This window comes from Adiantum capillus-veneris, chromosome 24 (genome assembly GCF_014529385.1).
Source record: "Adiantum capillus-veneris isolate H3 chromosome 24, ASM1452938v2, whole genome shotgun sequence".
NCBI lineage: Eukaryota > Viridiplantae > Streptophyta > Polypodiopsida > Polypodiales > Pteridaceae > Adiantum > Adiantum capillus-veneris.
Genome location: NC_140954.1, coordinates 22192728 through 22214878, shown reverse-complemented (window position 1 = coordinate 22214878; position 22151 = coordinate 22192728). Strand labels below are relative to the sequence as shown.

Genomic DNA, 22151 nt, shown 5'->3' with positions numbered 1-22151 from the left:
GAAAATTGATGCGCGCTAAACTTGGGCAGCGCAAAAATCAAGCGATCGCAAAGCTCGCCCAACCGATTTTGAACCCACAACCTCATGTCCCAAGCTTTGAGACGCATGGGCTAACCATTTCACCCGCGCACACAGATGATGTGACCTACCCCGTTTTTATGATCCTCTCTGGTAACTCAACGTGCTTCGCTTGGGTTTAGGGGGATTGAGATTGCCGTGATTTTCGTGCGTGGACTTGGAAAAACCGTGAATCCCCTCACCACCCGTCATTAAAAGTTGTGTGTTACTTAGTCCTGACGTTAAACTTGTCCACTCTTGTTGGCACTTGGTTCACAAAATCCATGATGGACCAATCCACAAACTTGTCCACTCTTGTTGGCACTTGGTTCACAAAATCCATGATGAATCAGTCCACATACCTTAATTATCTAACCGCTCTTGCGACCATATTCTCGTCCAGTCTGCTCACGTGGCGAACACGAGGCGCTTTGCATTTCACGCCTCACCTGCTTCCACTTCTCTCCGCAGCGGCATCGCTTCAGCCGGCTGCATTTCTTGACAGCGGGTTCTGATCATGAAGCATATAGCTATCGTCTTCACAACCGCGTGGCGCTGGTTTCATCACGCTATTTCACTTGAAGGATGAAGAAATGCGCACCCAATGAGCAACACGGCTTTCAGAATGACTGAATAGCGCTAAAGGACGAGAATGAAAGACGGACTTAGCTTGCAGAAGTGGTCTGATTCGAACATGCCCATTTGATCCTACACGCACGCACGCACGCATGCACACACACGCACGCACACACCCCTACACTGATTCTACGGAAAGAGCAATGTCTCCTCAATATGTGGGCAGCTGTTACAAGCGAGCAACAGCAGTGATCTGTGCTTGCAACCTGGTGATCGTCTTCTGCATCATTTATGTCCTCTTCATCACCTCATCTTCTTCCCTATCAGCTTTGATGCCGAAAAAATATGAACCTCAAGGTCAGTAATCACATCTCTCTCAAAGCATAAATTGAAGGGTTCAATTGTGCTCTTGTTTGCATTAAAATTCTCAAAGAGGGATTATAGACAGTTGCTATCATTGTGCTGCTACATATTTTGCATGCCCCTCATTTACTGGAGACCGGTCAAACATTTGAGAATGCCAGAATAAGTAGTACAGGTCAGGGGCATGCTTGCTAAAAGGGATCAGGCTTTTTATGTAGGGCTAGGTAGTTTACTCGGGGTAGAAAAATACAGGAAAGTCTGAGCATTCTCAAAAGTAATTATTGATGTAAAGATGTGTGCACTACAGTCAACAGATGTCATACGGGTATTATCCTAGCATGATACTGGTACTGAGTTCTTATAAAGCTGGTATTTGATATGATTTTAAATCTGGATTTATTACATATCAAAATACTCGTGTCTTTTGTGAGGTGAGTTGTGCTTGGTCAACTTCCATCTGGACTCTTTTACGCAGACCTCCTAGAGAAGAACAGCTGTGCAAGTGGGTAAGGATGGCATCAAGGGCTCCCTTGCCCGGTGCACATTCGCCACTGTTGCTGTGTCTGCAGTGTCCTTGGCTTTCAACACTCCGCAGATAAATTTTGATATACCTAGCACCTTCTTTTAATGATCCATCTAGACACATCTCAATTGCTTGCTTAAACTTTGCATCACATAAACCATGTAATGAGCTCGCCCTTTGGACTTTACTTTATTCTTGTGAGCAAACCCCCTTATACAGACAATGGAATTGTATTTTGACGCAAGTCTCAGAGTGGACGTGTGTACATGTTAAACTACTTTACCCTCAAATGGCCCGAGTTTATCATGTCTGGCCGCCAATATACCTGATGTTTTGTGCATGCGTTACACACTTCCTGTTGTTTTGACAAAGTAATTTAACTGCAGTACCTTTGTTACCAGTTTGACTGAAGTTAATCTCAGAATATGCTTGCACAAAATGGCAGCCTTCTTCTCCCGACTTTTGCCTTGTAATCTATTTTAATAAATCGAGTATCTTTGCCAGGCCTCAAGCTAGCAGGTGAAGAAGCAGCCCGCTATCACGCATCTGTGGAGGCTCGTCGCGCTATGGAGCCTGTGAAACTTATCAAAAGAGTTAGGGTCTTTTATTTAAGCATCTTGTTATCCAATTCTTTGCGCCATCTCTCTTATTGTTAGCATTTTCAGGTGAAGGAGATCAATGAAGAGCTTTATAGAGCAAAAACCCAAAACAGCCGATTAGCAGCTGCAAGAAAAAAATATGCAGCTCAGCTCACTCAAAAACTGAAGCAGTTGAAAAGGGCTAATGCTACAGTACATCAACAAGGTGATTGTTCAAACTGAAATATTCAATGAAATTTTTTATTTGTTGGGGTTGATATGTTTTGACACTAGGGACAACTCATAGTCTATTATGCTTCTGTTGCTGCACCAAAATCTTCATGAGTGAATACAATAATGGCCAATTTGATGGCTCATTGATCGTATGTTCTGTTTACAACCTATATATCATCGAAACATGGTTTGTCTTTTGCAGTAGGGAAAACAAATTTTGAGTACTTTTATCTCTCTTAGTGCCCTCAGCTTGTGCCTTGAGTATCTTATCACTTATCTATTTGATTAGTGATTAATTGTCGCATGGTATCAGAGCTATAGGACTCCTATTCCCTCCTCCTTAGTTCCTGTTATCATCTTCTAGCCCTTCAACTATCTACGCTCCACTCCAATACATTTGGAACCTTGAAATGACTGACTGGACAACCTCCTCATTTACTTCCGCTATCTCTTACAAGCCCTGCTACATCATTGATAAGCTTAATGATACAAAATCCAAGTCTGAAAGCTCAACTGGAGTTGTACTCCATCTTTGGAATCTCATGTCCAGCACAGCTCTTGTTGAAACTGGTGAGTCACTTGACAAGGTGGTAAAAACACTTTAACAATATTGAATTGAACTGAAAACAGCAAACTGAACTTGAAATATCACTAGAGGCAAGCGACACAAAGTGGCGGAGTTCCACTCTCAAAAGCATTTTCCTATCAACTAGGCGCTTGTGGTGGTATTTCCTTTTTGCATTGATGAATTGTCGTGGTTACAACTGGTCTCAGTCCTAACACTCACTTATTCTATTACAACTAGAGTGGTAATTTTGGAAACTTATGGTATCCTGGCCTCTCTTTTATAGGTATTCGACTCCACAAAGCCCCAAAAGCGAATTAAAATCACTTGTTACATTTACAAAAGTGCTAGAAGCACGAAAACCATCTAATATCAATAACTTGTGCTCAAAAGCACATAAAACCATATGCTATCAATAAGTGGCACCCAAAAGCAGTGAAAGACTGATTTCTCAATCTGGTGCCCGAAAGAAACTCGAAGCAAAAGTGCTTTATCAGTCCTATCCATACGCTGCTTGAGTTATGTGCGTCCGAAGTGGGCGGTCTCGACTTAGAAAGTGGTTGCAAATGCATGCGACTAAGGCAACTGGGCCAACTTGATGATTTAAATTAGAAATGCTGAGATTCTAAATTTCTGGAAGTAGCCGAAGTAATGGGCTCCAAGTCGTGCTTTACGGCATCGCATTTGGTGGCTGGAGCGGTGCACCATGCTCCTGGGAAGTTGGTCCAGAAAGAAGGTTGAGCTGAGATTTTTTGGTGGGGAAAGGAGGAACTGGGGAAAATTGTGGAGAATGTGTCATGTGGCAATGGGATTATCCCACATAGGGGAGCTTGGGCTCAAAGCAAGGTGTATAAGAGGGGGAATGGGTACTTGTTTGGGTTGCCTTGGCTATGGAGGCTCGTGGAAATTTGGGGGAGAAGGGGGCGCCATTTTGAGTTCCCACCCGCTTGCCCAGGCGCTTGGCCTTCCTTTTTGGTCCCCTGGACACAAGCCCCACCCCTTCCCTTGGGCCACCTCATTTCCTACCCAAATGAGGCAAAAAATGGACCAATTAAATGGAGCCTTGCAAGAGAGCCTTGTCGGTTGAGGAGAGAGAAGAAATCTCTTGGAATAAAAGATAAAAAGAGGCCCCATTTTATAGTTGCAATTCTCTGCAACACCTGCAAACTTTCCAGAGAGCTCATTTTTTAGCAAGAGAGTACACCCCCAACTTCGAATGGCCATATCTCTGTCATCTTTTATTTGTTTTTAGCCTATGGATACTCTATGGACATCTACTTGAGACGAGCTACGTCGTTATGTCCTTGGTTTCTCCTAATTCCAAGTGGGCTTCATGCTAGAAGGGTTCTTCATAAATCTTTACAGGTGCTTATCACAAGTGATTTCGGCGGTGCAAGAGCTCTTCTTTCCGACGGCGTGACTCGTGCAAGGCTATAGAGGTACTCGTTTTCTTTGTTGTTTGCACGCTAACACCGCGTAAGCTCTGTATCTGCAAACAAAATGCTCCTCATTCTCCACTTCGTCTCTGCATACTCTACACACTCTCTTCTCTTTAGGAATGTCATGAGCTGGCCCCACCTCGATCTCTAGTCTGTGTGATGACACTTTGAGGTGACCAATCGCCACCCATGAGCTGTGGTATGTAGGTGTCCATATAGCGTGGTTGTATGAACCCGTCCTCCAGTATGGTAAGAAAATAATCTCCGTAGTGTGACATCTTCCGTTGGAGGAAGATGTAATCCAAGTCTGTCCGGTATAGAGCTGTCAGAGATCTTGTTGGATCACTATGTTTCTCTCACTACGTGGCAGATGAAGCTGGGGGAATCGGGGTCGTATTGGAAGGGTGGCAAACTCTCAAGGTCAAGGCCATGTGCTCCGAACCATACTCTAATCCGTGTGTACCATGCTCTGTCGTACCCAGATTGTGCTACCTGTATAGCTGACTCAAATGCTCGCCATGTGAGCCTATTAGTCGGGAGCTCTCTCTCTCTCTCTCTTTGGATAAGCAGACTATCTAGAAGAGTGCCTCCACTACCATCGGGGGGGTGGCCAGCTCTACCCTGATGATGTCTTGTGGCACTATGTGCTTGCCTTGAAACAGGCGAAAAATCATGTAGATCTGTGGTCTCTCTGGCTATCTGTCAATCTAGGTGCCCACACTGCTGCTGCATACATTAGGGCTGGAGTGACTAATGTGTCAAATAGCCACCCCTTCGTGCTGGGCTCCTGAAAGTGTGCGTGATAGCATCTCCGCTCTAGCATGGCAAGTGCTGCATATCCGCGCGTGAGTCTGTCAATGGCGTTCTATGCCGTGGAGAAGGGCTCGTGTCTGCTAGTGAATGTGACTCCTAGGTAGATTTAGGAGGTGACCACCTCTACTGGTCCTCCTGCTACTGTAAATGTGGCTGCTCGTTGGGTTGATTTGGAGGTGTGGAAGATCATGACCTTGGTTTTCCCAAGGTTCATTGTGAGTCCCCTGTCTATACAAAACCCATTAAAGCTCTCAGATGACTGTGTAGGCTCTCTGGTGTGTGAGATCAGTACCAGGTCTGGGTACAAAAAGTACAAAGAACTGAAAAGAAAATAGTGGGTAGGGGTGGGGTGAAAGTTGATACAAAAGGAATACAAAGGGTGAGTTGATACAATGGAGCTCTCTGACAGTAGAGGCATTATATGCATATACATCAATATCCAAAAGGCTATAGAGGTTGAATGTCCTCCAAGGTAAGCACTCTGTCGGGATAGCTTCTATGTTGCATCAATATGGTATGGATCCTCTGTAGCAATCTGCGTCGATGTTGAGAGGGCCCCTCATCCGTGGGCGATAGGACCGCCCCAACTCAATCTCCCGATCAAGCTGTATGCCTCTGGTGCTGCTATGCTATGGGGGCTGCTCGAACTCCTCTGTCTGTGCCTGAAAGAAATCTGTAATCTGCCACTGTCACTGGATCTCTCTCATTGTGCCCCCTTGAAGGGGTCCTCTCTGCCTATGCGAATCTCTCCAGTAAGTATAATCCGAGGCATCTTTGATCCTGGTATCTCATGACTCTGGAAAGTGGTCCAACACCCTCTTTAGTGAAAGTGGCCTCGTATCTCATAGTATACTGGGCAATGACATGTACTATGTAGCTCTGTCTCGGGCTCTATCTGGCACACTTGACAAATCTTGGACTCAGTACGTACTCCTCTAAATCTTCCTGTCTCGATCCCTAGCCGATGTGGGTATCTGAGAGAGAGAGAGAGAGAGAGAGAGAGAGAGAGAGAGAGAGAGAGAGAGAGAGAGAGAGAGAGAGAGAGAGAGAGGGAGGGAGGGAGGGAGGGAGAAGAAGAAGAGAATTTTAACGTCGTAGGAAACTATCCCAAGAGACATCAAAGATCTATCCGCCACGAGAGTTGAACTCAAGACCTGTTATTAAGAGGGAAATGGCATAACCAATCTACCACTTTGGGTGATAGAAAGGTTATACCATTTTCCTCTTTTCATTAACACACTCACACACCCCCACACGCACACTCCAGAAGAAGAGAATTTTAACGTCGTAGGAAAATATCCCAAGAGACCTCAAAGATCTATCCTACTTGAGTTGAACTCAATACCTCTTATTCAAGAGGGAAATGGCATAACCAATCTACCACACTTGGGTGATAGAAAGGTTATACCATTTTCCTCTTTTTATTAACACACTCACAGACACCCTCGAGAAGAAGAGAATTTTAACGTCGTAGGAAACTATCCCAAGAGACCTCAAAGATCTATCCGACGAAAGTTGAACTCCAAAGACCTATTATTCAAGAGGGAAATGGCATAACCAATCTACCACACTTGGGTGATAGAAAGGTTATACCATTTTCCTCTATTCATTAACACACTCACGCACCCCCACAATACCCGAGGAGAGAATTTTAACGTCGTAGGAAACTATCCCAAGAGACCTCAAAGATCTATCCAACGAGAGTTGAACTCGACCTATTATTCAAGAGGGAAATGGCATAACCAATCTACCACACTTGGGTGATAGAAAGGTTAAACCATATCCTCTTTTTATTAACACACTCATGCACCCCCACAAACCCGAGAAGAAGAGAATTTTAACGTCGTAGAAAACTATCCCAAGAGACCTCAAAGATCTATCCGATGAGAGTTGAAGTCAAGACGTGTTATTCAAGAGGGAAATGACATAACCAATCTACCACACTTGGGGGGGAGAGAGAGAGAGAGAGAGAGAGAGAGAGAGAGAGAGAGAGAGAGCCTTGTGGGGGCAAACTTTGAGGCAAACCTTGATAACTCAAGAGAGGTGCATGGCTCACAACAATTTGTCAGAATGGGAGGCATTCGCCCCCTCCGTATATAGGGACCTAATTGAAATGCTTGACTCGCCCAAAAACTCCACAATCAGTAACTAAAATACATGACTCACATCCAAAAACCCCACGATCCATGGAATGGGGAAACTTGGAAATAATGGGAAAAAGTAGTGTCCAACAAATAGGCCCTGGGGAACAAAAATTGGAAAGTCCCCCTACATGCCTAACATTTGGAAAAGCCTCACAAGGAGATGATCTGGGGCCTCCAAGAGTGAAGAAGGAATTTGCAAGTCGTCCACCATTGCATCAAGCACAACTCTCTATTACCGCAGAACCCAGGATAGACAATCTTGTCCAAATTTGCAAGTCGTCCACCATTGCATCAAGTACAACTCTCTATTACCGCAGAACCCAGGATAGACAATCTTGTCCACTAATGGCGGCAAGTGCTAGCAACCGCAATCAATGTCTGCTGAGTCCTAAAACTTGTATAAGCCATATATACTAGAACTACCGCTTGCACATCATGCCATGTAGGGAATGTCATTAATAACTATAGGGTAAAGAGATTGGCCGTGCCTCCTCCAAGATCTTTTCACATGCACATGGCCACGGGGACATGCCACTACTACGTCATCGGAGCCAAGGTTTGTGTTCGATGCTTAAGAGATTTATTTGACAACAAGGCAAGCCAAGATCAAAATCCAAATCAACTTATTCGCTTTGAATTCTTGGCACTATTTGGACAACCATCTCTTCTGTCTCCTTGAAGACATCCATCTTTCCGGAAGTGGCATTGCATTGTCATTGATCTGAACACATTTTTTGCTAGCTGTTGCTAAATTAGCTTTATCGGAAGGAAATATAATTCTAATAGAATTATTGGATTTATAAGTGAGGGTTTTTCTTGCTTGAGACATCCGAGTAAAGATATTTCTAGTGCGTCATTCAGAGTAATGATAAGAGCATTGTGAATGGGAATATTTGTGAGGCCACCAAGAACGGGTACTTCTGATAGGTGACATAGAGCATCGGGAAGAAGTATTCGACTATCCAGAACGAATATTTCTGATGCGTCATGGGATGGGTGACGTAGAGCATCGTGAAGGAGATTATACCGTAAGTTCTGCTAGAAAGGACTAGGTGATGGGTATTCCTGATGCATCATAGGGTGGGCAACGGGAGCATCGAGAAAGAGGATATTCTATAGTCAAGAGGGAATTCCGAATTGAGTTGAAATTGTGCACAAGAAGTGAGCAAGCACTTGAATGAAGATGGATTCAGAGGAAACTTTGAGGAAATGCAATTGCTTTTTGAGAAAGCGAGTTGCTTTTCAAGCAAGGAGATGCTTTCCCGCAAAGGACTCTATGTTCACATTGCATTTGTGCATGAGATTGCATCCAGGGATGTCTGAGTTGTGATTGTGTAAGCATTGTTTTACTGAGTTTTTGGCAGGTTTATACCTTTTTTTAATGTGCCCGGCCACCCACTTAATATGTGGGCAGCCTAGGATAAACAAAGCAACAAAAACTAGGCGCCCCCTTTCTCTCTCTTTTTAGTAGGAGAAAAGCGATCTCTCTCTCTCTCTCTCTCTAGCCCTAGGCACCCCCCTGTCTACCCTATTCTTGCCAGGAAGACCCTCTCTATTCATGCCGACTGCCAATGTCACGTGCACATGGCTCCATGTGCCACAAGAACATTCTATAACTATGTCTTTTTATCTATAGAGTCCAAGGGATTTAGTTCCAGCATTTTGTGAGCGTGTGTAGGACTAACCTGTTCGGACAAGTTGTCTTTCCCAGTTTTGGAATCCTCTTGTCTAAACGGTTCTCGGCATTTGGCACTACGAGCATGTAGATCTAAGCTAGAGGAACATGTCGGTCGAGTTCCCTTGTCAATGCATCGCTGGTCAGCAAGTTACAGCCATTCAATTGCCAAAAGCTCATATATGTGCATATTGCACATTTTAGGGCAGCCACGGGACATGCGGTCTTGAGAACACCAAAGTTAGTTTAAAAGGCATAGTTACTCGGAACGTGGAACGGGAACGACGACGGGATCCCCGCGGAACGAGGGAACGGCTAGGGGTCCGGAACGGGAACGGCGCGGAACGGGAGGTATAAAAAACACCAAAATAGTGCATTTTTTAGCTCCTTGTGTTTAAATACAAGGAGTATTAGAGTGCTTTGACTCTAATTCTCACAAAAAACTCGTTTTGAAGACCATTCAACCTTGCTATGACTAGATGATGAGAGAGAGAGAGAGAGAGAGAGGGAGAGGGAGAGATTTGAGAGAGTGGGAGGGAGAGGAAGAGAGCTTAAAGGCTTGAAGCCTTGAGCCTTGAGAGAGTGAGTCTTGAGAGGCAGAGATCTTGAGAGTGTGAGAGGGAGAGAGCTTGAGCCTTGAGGATTAGCTTGTGGAGAGAAAGGGGGAGGGGGGTGCATTTTATGAGTCCTTGAGGCCTTGCACACTTCAAAAAGAAGCCCAAACATTTACTTCAATTTTTTCATTTTTTGCCAAATTTGTTTGTAGCCGTTGGCCATTCCAGGGGCATTCCGGAACGTTCGGGGGGCGTTTCGGAACGTTCCGGAACGGCCGTTCTGGTTTGCACTGGCCACCCGGAACGTCAGACGTTCCTGGACGTTTCGGAACGTTCGGGAAGGGAGCTGCCCCCCGGAACGCCGGAACGGGGGCTAGGGAGCGTTCCCCGGTAACTCTGCTAAAAGGACCTCTTCCCTCCTCATGTGCACAGAAGTTTTGGGTGCCCATGCAGCTACAGTCTCTAGCATTGCAGTTTTGTCACCCACGCCTCCCTAGCATTTTTAAAGAGATCGCAGCCTGCTCTTGCATCTGCATTTTCCGCCTAGAGCACCCCCATTCCTGCTGCAGTTTCTTGACGTACAAGCAGCCCATTGCCCTCCTTTGCTAGGCGCCCCATTGCCTTGACGGATAACTCTCTCTATTCTAGTCTCATCATTCGCAGCCATTTTCAGCCCTGCGTTAGCGTCAGATTTGCTGTGTTTTTTGCATCTAAAATTTGAATTTTTGCAGCCAGCATTCAGCCCTTTAATGACCCGCAAATGTCCTCAAATTGGGTGTGCAGATCTTTGTTGAGGTGGCTATCCGCAACCCACATGGAGCCAAATGACGAAGATGCAACAAAGCACCCACTGAAGGTGCTTCATCTCGAAGAGTTACCGTGGCTACATTATCTCTTCGAGTCTGGAGTCGAGTCTTGCATTGAGGTATTGCATTGCTGTACAAACAGTGTGGGGGGCCCATGAGAGGGTTGGTTGGGACCCCATTAGTGTCTCTTCTGTGTGTCCCCCCCCACCCCCCCCCCCCCCCCCCCCCCCCCCCCCCCCCCCCCCCCCCCCCTTCTTCTATACATCTCTACCACATCTTGGTGCCTCTCTTTCTCGCTCTCTATCTAAGTATCACATTCTCTATGTCATATCTCCATCTCTCTGCATAGATCTGCCTCTCTACTTGAGAGATCTATCTTTCCATATATCTGTCTATTTGTTATGAGAAACATACCATCAATAACGTAAAGTTGCATACAAAAGAGCAAGGAAAGAACAAAAGGATTGTGGAAGTGTGAATTCTCAATTGTACCTATTCTCTCAATTTTGCTACATCTAACAGAACTTACTAAGCCATGCTGCTCCAAAGTTTGGCTCACGATGCCAGAAGCCAACATGCATGTGCCATGTCCAAGTATCACAAAGATGACAACCTTTGACTCGTCTACCACACCATCCTCCAAAAATTGAATAGAACATCTAGGCTTTGTGAAGGAAGGAGGAGCCACCACCCGAGCTTGGTGCTGAGAAAACATCTGACAAGAGTGCTATGTATCCGCAAGTCTTTGTGATAAAAATGTAGGTGAACCAAGTGCGTAAAAGCCAGATTAGGTGCAACAATAGCGGCCTCACCAGACTCCAAATTGACGTCTTTGGGAAATTCCTTCGAATATGCGTCTGTTCTCTCACACTCGTGACATATCATCTCCTTGTTGGATACCTCAGGAGTACCAAAAGTACCATCCTTTTGTGCTTTTTGCTTTTGCTTTCCTTTTTTGGATGGTTTTCTAGCAAGGGCCTCTGAGCCCCCTTTAAATCCGGACCTCCTCAACTAATCCTCCTGATCAAACACCATGGGAACAAGTTCCTTTTATGTCAGATTGTTGGTCCTTCGTGAAGTAATTAAGATTGAATAGAAAGCACTGTACTTTGGAGTCGAATACATCATTAAGTCTATATCCATATCTATTGAAGAGATCAGCTTCCCTACTTGAAGAATCATGTCACGTGCACATTTAACCATGTGTGTACCTGGACAAGCTACTTCATGACATGGGTTGGGTTCAGTTCAGTTCAGTTAGCTTAGGAAGTGTTCTGGCACTTTTGGGGGTCTGTCCCCGCAGACCGTGCATGTCCAGACACTTAGAGTAGATGCATATCATCTAGTTGCACACAGCATGATCATCAAATTTCCATCAGAACCCATTAGGAGCATTTTTACAGTGCATAGACCTATTTTCCCTATTTTAGCCAATTTTCACTTATTATTTTTAAGTGACTTTTGTTGGGAAACTGGGTAGGGCAATTTTGATAAGCAAGGACATAAGAAACCTAGCGCTAGCACTTCTTGACAGAAGAGGCAAAAGGAACCAAGTGTTCTGTAGGCACCTTCTCAGCAAGACCCCCCCCCCCCCCCCCCCCCCAGCGAGCAAAACCTAGCGTTTTCAGCATTTCAAAACAGCCAGCGTTTTTGCATTTGCAGATTCCCTAGCAACAGCAAGACTGAATCACCGCAGCACAGCCCAGCGTTTTTGGATCATGCAGCACGGTCAGATCAACGGGCGTTTGCAGATTCAGTCCAGAAAATGCAGATTTCAGCATCTGCGTTTTTAGCGCGTCGTCGTTGCATCGTCGTCATCGCCGTCGTCACCGACATAGAGTCAAAATTCAGCAGATACAAGATTTGTCAGCCATTAGCGTTTTCAGATTTCAGCCCGTCTCGTCGTCGTCCTCATCGTCGTCGACATCGTCGGCAAGTCCAAAGCATTGTAGAGATTTGTGCAATCAATAGTAGACCGCTCTCGCCATAGAGAGTGGGGCCTTCGGAGGAGGGTTTGATAATGTTCTGGTGTCGTATTCTCCTCTCTCTATCTCTCAGTCTCAGCACCTTCATTCACAGTGTTCACCACTTTGTTTGTGTCCATTGCACTCTCTCACTAAAGAAACGGAAGGCTCTCCCTTCCGTAAGTAAAAGGAACCCTTGAGCACAGTTCGGAGCACTCATCTTGAGCAAAGATCAACATTCACTTCCGCTGCACCTTACAAATCACCTGCTGCATCTTCTCAATGTGATACTTCGTGGGCTTCAACCACCAAGGGTCCAAAGTCAATGACTTCTCCAGGTGAGCTCTCTTCATAGGCATCAACCTATTGTAGACTTTCTCCAAGTGGTTCAAGATCTCTCGAGCATTAGGCATACTCTGAACATGTTCAAGTGCTTGCCGTGCACAATTGAGGGAGATGAGAGACCAGATGCTTGCATTAAGCCAATCCCCCGATCCCAAGCATGTTGAAGCTTCGCAAGCTTCTCCAACTCCTTGGTAGGAGGACACCTGTGTGTAGGAGCTTTTGGTTGCTCAATCTCATCATGCACCGTCAAGATAGGGTCGTAGGTCTCCAATACCATTTCCATAAGCACCTTCCAGTCTACGAGTTGATGGCATCCAGCTTTTGATTCTTGTCCCCATCCGTAAACGACATCAATAAAATGTTAACTCAATCAAGTAAAACTAAACTCGGATGAAATCAGTAAACCTTGGACGTGTGCAACAAAATCAGACGATCATCGTCAGCTTTATTTTTGTGTCCCAGCTTAGCTGCATTGATCCCACCACTTGGGATTCATTCAAGTACCCGTGGGAGAGAGTCGTGAAGGGGGAATTGGGGGTTCGTGAGCACCTCCACACGTGCAAGGCCTTTTCTGGCTTTCAGCTTTGTATCTGCCCCTTGGGATCGGCACCCCACCCCATGCATTTGAGGGAGCTTTTCAGGCAATACATTATAGTCTCTATTTGGAGAGAGAGAGAGAGAGAGAGAGAGAGAGAGAGAGAGAGCAGTGGGGAGTCTGGCCATCACATGAGACTCGCTTTTTAGGGAGAGGTCTCTCTTGATCAGCGCCTAGATGCTCATTGGCAGCCTGTCCACGCAGAGGAGGCACCGTTTTGGAGGTTGTGGATTTGGCAAGGATGGCCCTTGCTCGAGTAACTAAGTTAGAGTGGGATCCTGGTGAGTAGCTACAAACCGATGGGTTTCCTTCTTTGAGTTCAGTATATGCCGGGGGAGGAGGATCATCTGGAGGTCACGACAGCCTCTTCATCGTCCACGTCAGTCAGAGGTATGACGAGATGATTGCATCTCTCTGGCCTTTCAGCCACAGTTTTGGTCATGCATTTGGAGTATTAGGATCAGCGGCCGGATATGCTATTTCATGTGTATGATTGTGCATGCAGGACTGCTTGTTGGCACTTGGGCTGAGGCTACTAGTCATGATCTTGTTAGCAATGTACTTTACAGGATGAGTCCTTGAGCCACTGCTTCTTTGGGTTTGTCTGTATGCTCAGCCAGTGTAATGGGTAGATTGTTGTTTGCTGATCAAAGTGTGTGTTCGTGATGGGTTTGTGACGTGGAGGGCAGTTGCATGGCTTTTGCAATTCTGGGGTCACATACTCTTTTTCATGGCTCTCCAACAGATCCAGTTTTCATGTTTACATCATTGGGATATAGACTGGGCACTTCACAAATTGTTCCAGATATTGTCCAGCAGTTGGACTTCTATCAGAGGGATGCAGTTTTTACTACAATCTGCAACATCACTTTATGGACATTGTGGAAGGCTCGTGCTGCTCACATTCTGGGCTCACAGTCTTCCCCGATATTGACCACTTTGAGATCTCTTTGAGAGCTACCTGGGCTGAGCTATCACATACTCTTTGTAGCGAGTGGGATACTTTGGTGGGCTCCACTAGGCGGAGATACTCTTTTCTCAAGATATGGGCGAATTTTTTTGTCCTTTTTAGTATGGACCATGGGCACATCACATTGCACTATACATGGTTTATTTTACATTTTTCATACATACCACCTTGATTGGTTGGATGTGAGCAAGTTGAGCACTCTAGTTACTAGTAGTCTGTGGTACTTAGACTCTCGAACTTGCAATGAGCATAATGTGCAATAGTCGGTGGGACTCTTCTCCATCGTCCCAATGGCCTATCAAAGGTCTTGCTTTTATGTGTCTTTTGAACTTTTTTGCTTGCTTCCGATGCAATTGTAGGAAGTTGATGTGGGGTTTTAATGCATCTTTATCATGCACTCCACAACCCTCTCCATGCCCATAACCTCAATTGGAAGAGATCTTGCCTCAAGAAGTAGGAGCATATATGGTGTTTGTGTGTGAACTTGGAAAAAGTTTGTAAGAAAGTGTTGTTGGGCATTCTCAAACTCTTTCCAAGTCGACTTTGAGGTGCTCTTGCCACACTTCAACTCTCTCTATAGAGACGAATCGGTGTCACCAATGTGTCAAAAAGATACTTCTTAAGAACCTAAATTTTACTTCCCCGGCGTTACACATGTTCTCAATGCATAGTACATTCATGCAACTTGCGATTGGCCGGAACCTCAAGGCTAAGGTACTAAAATCTCTCAGCCATTTTAGTGTCGTTATTTGTCACGTGTGCATTGCACTTGCACCACACGTGGACAAGCTTCTGCTACAGTCTAGCGTCAGTCGTAGTCTAGCTTAGGATCTAGCCTGGCACCTTGTGAGCCTCTAACAGGCCGTGCATGCCCGAGCAGGTCGTAGCTGCACACCCTCTCTTGCACAGTATCGTCAGTTCAGCATATAGGCATGTGAGTGTGTGAACAAAACATACTCTTATGAATGGGAAAAGTCACTTATTAATCATGAGTGACTTAAAGGCATCATAGGCCCTCATCGTGAGAATCTGAAAGTGACTGACCTGAGGCTATTTTCCTTTTAAGAGAACAGTGCCAGCGTTTGGGGGAGGGATTTTACCTACTCATGCGTTTGCATCAGCACCTCAGTCTTGCGTTTTCCTTGGACAGCCTAGGGTAGTGTTTTGAACACAAGTACCATCAAGCACCATTCAACACCAAGTACCCAGCACCCGCATCAGTAGAAGTATCAACAGCTAGCATCAACTTTTTCAGCCTTTAGCCATTGTCAACGTTTCCCAGAAGCAAGTAGTACCAGCCGCACCCGTACCCAGTACGCACAGTATCAAGCACCAAAGTAAACGCTGTATCCGATGTTTCCAGCACCACAACACCAACGTTTTCAGCATTCAGCCGTAGCCTCGCAGTACTAAGTAGCCTCCATTAAGTACCCCTCCATTAAGTACTCCATTCGGCATTCAGCCGTAGCCTCGTAGTACTAAGTACCTCCATTAAGTACCCCTCAGCATCGTCGTAGTACCAAGTATCTACCGCAGTACCCCTCAGCATCTATAGCAGTACACATCAATATTTCAGCAGTACCAAGCATCTACATCAAGTTCCCATTAGCATCTCAACATTCAGAACCATTGTATCAGCATTTGTGCAAGTAAATAAAGCAAGTACTTGCTCTTGCAACAGAGCAAGGGGGCCCTTGAGTGTGATTGGGACCCGAAATGCAGTGTTGTCTCTCTATGTCTCTCTCCTTCATTGTGTTCAGTTTAGTTTCTCTTTTCAAGTGAAGTAAAGTAACCTTATGTTTGTGCGGAGTACTAGATCCGAGCTAAATCATTAAACACTTCCGTTGCACCCGACATTATTGTACACAATGCATGGCTTCTCCTTATGGTTGGTTTTCACAAGCAAAAACCTTTGTTTTGGATTCACTCACAATCAGCCCACTATGCAAGCAGAAGTTCTCGAGGACGACCATAAGCTTTTGTGCATTGTGTAAAGTAATTGTTAGAAGCATTACATACAACAAAACCATGATTACCACATTACAAATAGTAACTTTTTTAATGCCTTCTTGTTGCATAAACTCAAAGTACCATTTGTTACAATTGATCAATACATAGCCCAAAGAAAAAGAGAGAGAGAGAGAGAGAGAGGAGTGACATCAAATGAATTTTGTTATTGCTTTATAGCCTTTTATCAATGGAGGAGTCTTATGGTAAAACTTTCTTTCTTATTCTTTATATGCAGCTTTTGCAGAGTGGCAAAGAAAAAAATTAGATAGGAGAAAAGCCAATGCTGGGGCTGGCCTAAAAAACAAGCAAACGTAAGAGGAGGGCAGTATAGAGATGAATCTGCCACCATCAGGAATTGAAGATCACAATCAGACAAGGCCTGTGTAAACGCTGAGGAAAAATGTGACTACAAGTTTTCTAGGATTTTGTTTAGGTGCTCCTTGTGTGTGTGTGTGTGTGTGTGTGTGTGTGTGTGTGTGTGTGTGTGTGTGTGTGAGAGAGAGAGAGAGAGAGAAGAAGAAGAAGAAGAAGAGTATTTTAATGTCGTAGGAAACTATTTCAAGAGACCTTAAAGATCTATCCGCCCGATTAGGAGAGTTGAACTCAAGACTAGTTATTCAAGAGGGAAATGGCATAACCAATCTACAATCTACCACACTTGGGTGAGAGAGAGAGAGAGAGTAGTGAACACATGATATGATTTTTATGAAAAGTTGTAGCTTAAGAAACTTATGTATGATGAAGCCTTCTGTAAAGATCATGAAACATTCACCAGTTTCTACTTGCAAGAGGATAGTAGACTCATCTGGAAATTGCAACCCTAAAGATGTTTTACATGATAAAAGGTTTTATATTGGCCATGAAGTATTCACATCATTGTAATTGCAAAAGGAGCATATACTAATCAAAATTTAAACCCAATTATCTTCTGTAAACCTTGTGTGTTATTGTGTAAATGGATAACGATTTAAATGTACGATTGTACATATAGTAGAATTGAATTTGTGGATGATTAAAAAAAGGTATGAATTTTGGTGATCATTTGCAATTCTACCAAAAGGAAGGACATTCTCTAAAACAATGAAAGTGAAAGGGACCTACGTTGAGGCTAAAGACCTATTTGTACACTGAAGTACTAAATTCACTCCATCGTAGCTCAATTGGAGAGTGTATCTTGCTTCCTCATTGGGGAGGTTGTTCCCACGGTCACCCCTCAAGAGTGTAACGTTCAGCAATGTGTGGTTGTAATTACATGTATATCATCAAATTTATTCCTAGTACCTTCCCTGCAATGATGGTATTAAAAAAAAAAGACAAAAACCAAAGAGAGCCTTCCCATGCTTCACATGCAAGAGACATATGTATGCCTAATTTTCCCTTCTTCAAAAAGTGTGCTTTAGAAACCCGAAGACAAAAACCAAAGAGAGCCTTCCCATGCTTCACATGCAAGAGACATATGTATGCCTAATTTTCCCTTCTTCAAAAAGTGTGCTTTAGAAACCCGAAAAGTATGGAGATTCGGGCATATCTTAAGACGCTTGCAAATACATAAATTGGAAGAAAATCAAATAAGGAAAAAGAAATGTGAAGCTTGAAACTTTAGCTTCTCAGTCCTATGTAGAAAATCAATGTTCTTCTTTTTGAAGCTTTTGGGAGAAATCCACTTAAACAAAGTCATTGACTCTTTGGGCTTGCAAAAGGCTTCAACTTCGATAAAATTCAAAAACAAAATGATGAAGCTTCTTGGAATTGTGCAGAAATAGAAATCATAGCTTTAAAGCTTCTTATGGGGAAAGTGCACACATATACACACATTAAATCAGGGTGCTTGGACATCAACAACCTCATATCAACGATTTTTGGCAAGGGAGTATATGAACTTGGACATTGGCAACCTCATATCAACGATTTTTGGCAAGGGAGAACACGTGTTAAGTAAGGGGATTATAAAGGGTAGAATAGAGAGAGGATCATGTAAAGCCAAGCTAAGCACATTCAAGAGACTCAATACACAATGGAGATGGATACAAACTAGATTGGCTATTTAGTACATAGTGAGCCATTATATAGGCATATAGAGGATGCTTCATATGACATCATGGATGATGGAATGAGGGGGGATCTGTCCAAAGGGCTTCTAGCTCATTCATACTCTTCCATGGATGTGTGTGTGTGTGTGTGTGTGTTGGGGGGGGGTGGGGGGGGATCATGGGAACTTGGAAGTCAATGCAAGCATATACGAAAGGTGGTAGGCAAGTGTAATGGGCAAATACAATGAATTTGGCCAAGTGTGTTAAGAGGAGAGCTCCATGGTGTGAGCTTAAGAGGGAAAACTAACAATCCTTCCCTTTTGTGTATGAGAACACCAAAGGTCACTCCCATCTAGAAAAAATGAATGTTTCCCCTAGTGAGTTGTGATAGTAGGATATATGCCAAAAACTCCTCGCCTTGAGAGTAGTAGGCAACAAGGGCATACCCAAATTAAAGTGTGTCTCTTAGAGTATATCTACAAAGCATAATTCTTTGTCTGTTGTCTTCATCACTTGATTCTTCAGCTATGTTAACTTTGCCTTTGTTTTTATCCTTCTACAAGCACCAAACAAAGCCATGGTTATTTTTACCACAACGCATACAAGGATTAATTTTGTAACATTTGTCAGATGAGTGGTTGGTGTGGTTGCAGTGTTTACATCTCTTCATGGTTGGGCTCCTCAATTATGTAGCAACAAAAACTCCTTCTGAGGTCCTTGTGTCTTTGATTTTCTTCTCATAATCTTGGAGTGAATTGACGATGTCCTCAATGCTAGGTGCATGCTCCTTTTCTTTGAGTACAGTGACAATTTTGACCTAACGCAGGTAATTTCATATCCATAGGATGATTCATATACATTACATGTTGGGATTTTTGAAGCTTAAGAAATATACAACTATTTTGGAGGAGTGTAAGCTTGAATAAGCAAGAAGCGGTCAAGTGTTGATCTTGCAAAGATTGGGGTTGCAAGTTTCAGGGTTCGTAGGCCGTGGGAAAGCCCTCTTTGTTGAGGTGAAGGGAGCCACCGAATAGTTGGAGCAATGTGTGATCAACTACCTACGGACATACCCAATTGAGAATAAATTGCTTTGGATGGCTTTGGGGTCCATCCTTCACCTGATAATGGGGGTGTGTGAACCTCAACAATCTGCACTCAACCACTCTCTAGAGTGATTTGGAGAAGCTCATCGTGTCCACCCTTAGAGCCTTAAAATAGTAAGTAGATTCAAACCCACGAGCAATTACAAACCCAAGGATAGATCCCATGCACTATCCAAGGCGCCAAGCTTGTTATCTTGTCAGGACTCTCTTTTACAACACCTTATTCCTCTGCAATAGCCACCCGTGAGCTCAAATATGCTCGAAATTGGGCATGGGTAGGCTCATTGGAGAGCTATTTATGCACATATATTAATTGCAGAGAATTGCTGCTACAGTGGGTTTAAAAAGTGAAGTACAAAATGGGGTTTGATGCTCTCTCTCTCTCTCTCTCTCTCTCTCTCTCTCTCTCTCTCTCTCTCTCTCTCTCTCACACACACACACACACACACACACAAGGGGACATCCAATCCAATTTTATTCCTACACCTAAATGCAATGTAAGAGGTATGAATAGTGACCAATTCTAGCAAAGAGGAGGCTTGAATGGCCTAGCATAGGGATGAATGATGCATCTACACAAGCCTACAAGATCCCAATCTAGACTAATGAAGATAGTTTAGTTTTGTAGCCTTGATACCACAGTGGGATTATGGAAGGTAGATTAGGATTGCTTTCATGATTATAGGGAGAGCATCATGTGTAGCCAAGCTAAGCACAATTCGGAGACTCATTACACAATGGAGATGAACACAAACTGAATTGATTATTGAACCATCAAGCTAGTCCATAATGAGCCTTTATACACTCATGTAGACGAAGCTTCAAATGACATCATTGTTGATGGAATGAGGGGGGATCAGCCAAAGGGCTTTTTGGTCATTTATACTCCTCCATCGGTGTGTGTGGGTGTATGTATTGTGGGAAATCAATGCAAGCATCTACTAAAGGTGGTAGGCAAGTCTAGTGAGCAAATGCAATGAATCTGGCTAAGTGTATTAAGAGAAGAGCTCTATGGTGTGATCTTAAGAACAAAACCTAACAAAACACAGTTACACACCGCACACGTGCACTGCTTTTGCATCATTGCGCCTTTAAAAATATCTGTGACACACTGCATAGAGTGTGCAACACATACACAAAAAGGAGTTCACGGGAGCCCGGACATCGACGACCACCATCATACTCTTCCTCGGAGGATCAAAACCGGGATCATTGAGAGCAGATTCTACGAGTTTTGACTTCAAATTACAAGCTTTCAGCTCTCTTCCCACATGGCAACATCTTCTGATGCACTTCTCACACAATTAGAAAAAAAAGGACTTGCAGATTGTGCACATGAACTAGTCAGTGTGTTTGAGGGAACGATTGACATGCATGCCATCGCTAACCTTCATGTAGAAGGATTCCAAATCTTTCTTGACTACATGATGGAGCACATGGAAGAATATGCAATAGTCTTTGAGGGATCCAACATGGCGTGGTTGCCATTGGATTTTCTCAAAGACCTCTATGTGGCCGACAAAAACTTTCGCTATCGCTTGTTGAGGTTTATAAAAGGGCTTTCTGAGCGGGACTACAGGACAGAGGATGAGGATGACCTCATAGACTTGGGCATGGGGTGCATAGGCACCCAGTTCATCTCTTGGGACATGGTTTTGGTATTACTTGTGCTTGAGGGCATGGAGAAGGGAAAATCAAAGGAAAAGGCCGACCAGAAACCTCCTGTAACCATTGTGGAGGAATCAAACAAATTTATTGAAGAGGTTGATGAGCAGGCTGAAGCATCTATGGCACTTGTCCTCCTGCAAGATCCAAGCTCCACTAGGGAGGAAGATGGGATGATAGAGAGAGACGAGGTGCTGGAGGAAGTTCCTGACCTCCATTTTCTCACTTTGCATGCAGTGGTGGTGGATGGTCGTCACTCTTGTTCCTTGATGACATTGCAAAGACACTAGGACTCGGAGAAGATGAGTCGCTCTCAGTGCTCGCTATCTATGCGGGCATGAAAGATCCCAGTGGAAAGCAAGAGAAGGTCAACTTTCAAATTGACTTTGAAGATCAAGGTCTCCCACCAAGCCTCTCATTCCTCCCTAGTGAAAACGAACAGAATTTGGTACAAACAGTGGCAAATACACTTATGGAAATCAAATCATGTGCCTCATTTTATGAAAGCATCCCGAAAAGCGCTTATCTTCCACACAAACCGCTGATCATTATGGGTGGAGAAGATCGCTCTACCATCGATCTTACAAGGAAACCTCTTGAAGAGATGGATGAGGAAACTCAGGTAACCACTTTTTAACTTTGTCGATAGTAAATTGTATCCTATAGCAAGTGTTGAAGTTGTTTAAAATGTTTTGCAGACCGCATACCATGTTGATAAGTTTGCAATGCGTACCGGAGGTTCGTGCAACAATCCTTTGGGTAGAGATAGCTCCCTATGACACTACCTTGGCCATCTGGGGCCATCCGTTCTTCGAGTTACACACACAGAGTTCTCCAAGCATGGTTCTGCGGAGCTGCTCAAGTGCAAGGCATTAAGTGTCATCCTTGCTGAAGATTCCCTTACCCTTAATGCTCACAACTGTATCTTGGTGGACCGAGGTGGCATTGTACGCCTTTACAGGAAAGCACCTTGGGTCAGTCCTCTCCCATTGTGCCTTAAGCCTAGGTCAAGGGGTGACAAACCCAGAGGATATTGTCAAAACCTTTGGCGTCAAAGTCGGCCATTCGCCCTATACCAAAAGATGTAATTTAAAAGAAAACCAACCAGCCATGATGTAATATCCATAGCAATATACAATAAT

The 22151-nt window shown here is 44.1% G+C and overlaps 1 protein-coding gene across 1 annotated transcript; it reads left to right on the top strand.

Moving 5' to 3' along the window:
* The first annotated feature begins 447 nt into the window (after nucleotides 1-447).
* LOC147426071 (uncharacterized) lies at nucleotides 448-17055 on the top strand. The gene is made up of 4 exons (XM_086498490.1): nucleotides 448-990; nucleotides 2024-2112; nucleotides 2185-2323; nucleotides 16447-17055. Exons 1-4 carry the CDS (start codon nucleotides 786-788, stop codon nucleotides 16524-16526), a joined length of 513 nt encoding a protein of 170 aa, XP_086354616.1. The 5' UTR covers nucleotides 448-785; the 3' UTR covers nucleotides 16527-17055.
* The last annotated feature ends 5096 nt before the right edge of the window (nucleotides 17056-22151 follow it).

Excerpts from the sequence above, each read along its gene's own strand:
- LOC147426071 (XM_086498490.1), top strand. The coding sequence starts at position 786 with ATGCACACACACGCACGCACACACCCCTACACTGATTCTACGGAAAGA. Across the intron at positions 991-2,023 it reads GAAAAAATATGAACCTCAAG|GCCTCAAGCTAGCAGGTGAA; the intron begins GTCAGTAATCAC and ends TATCTTTGCCAG. Across the intron at positions 2,113-2,184 it reads CTGTGAAACTTATCAAAAGA|GTGAAGGAGATCAATGAAGA; the intron begins GTTAGGGTCTTT and ends TAGCATTTTCAG.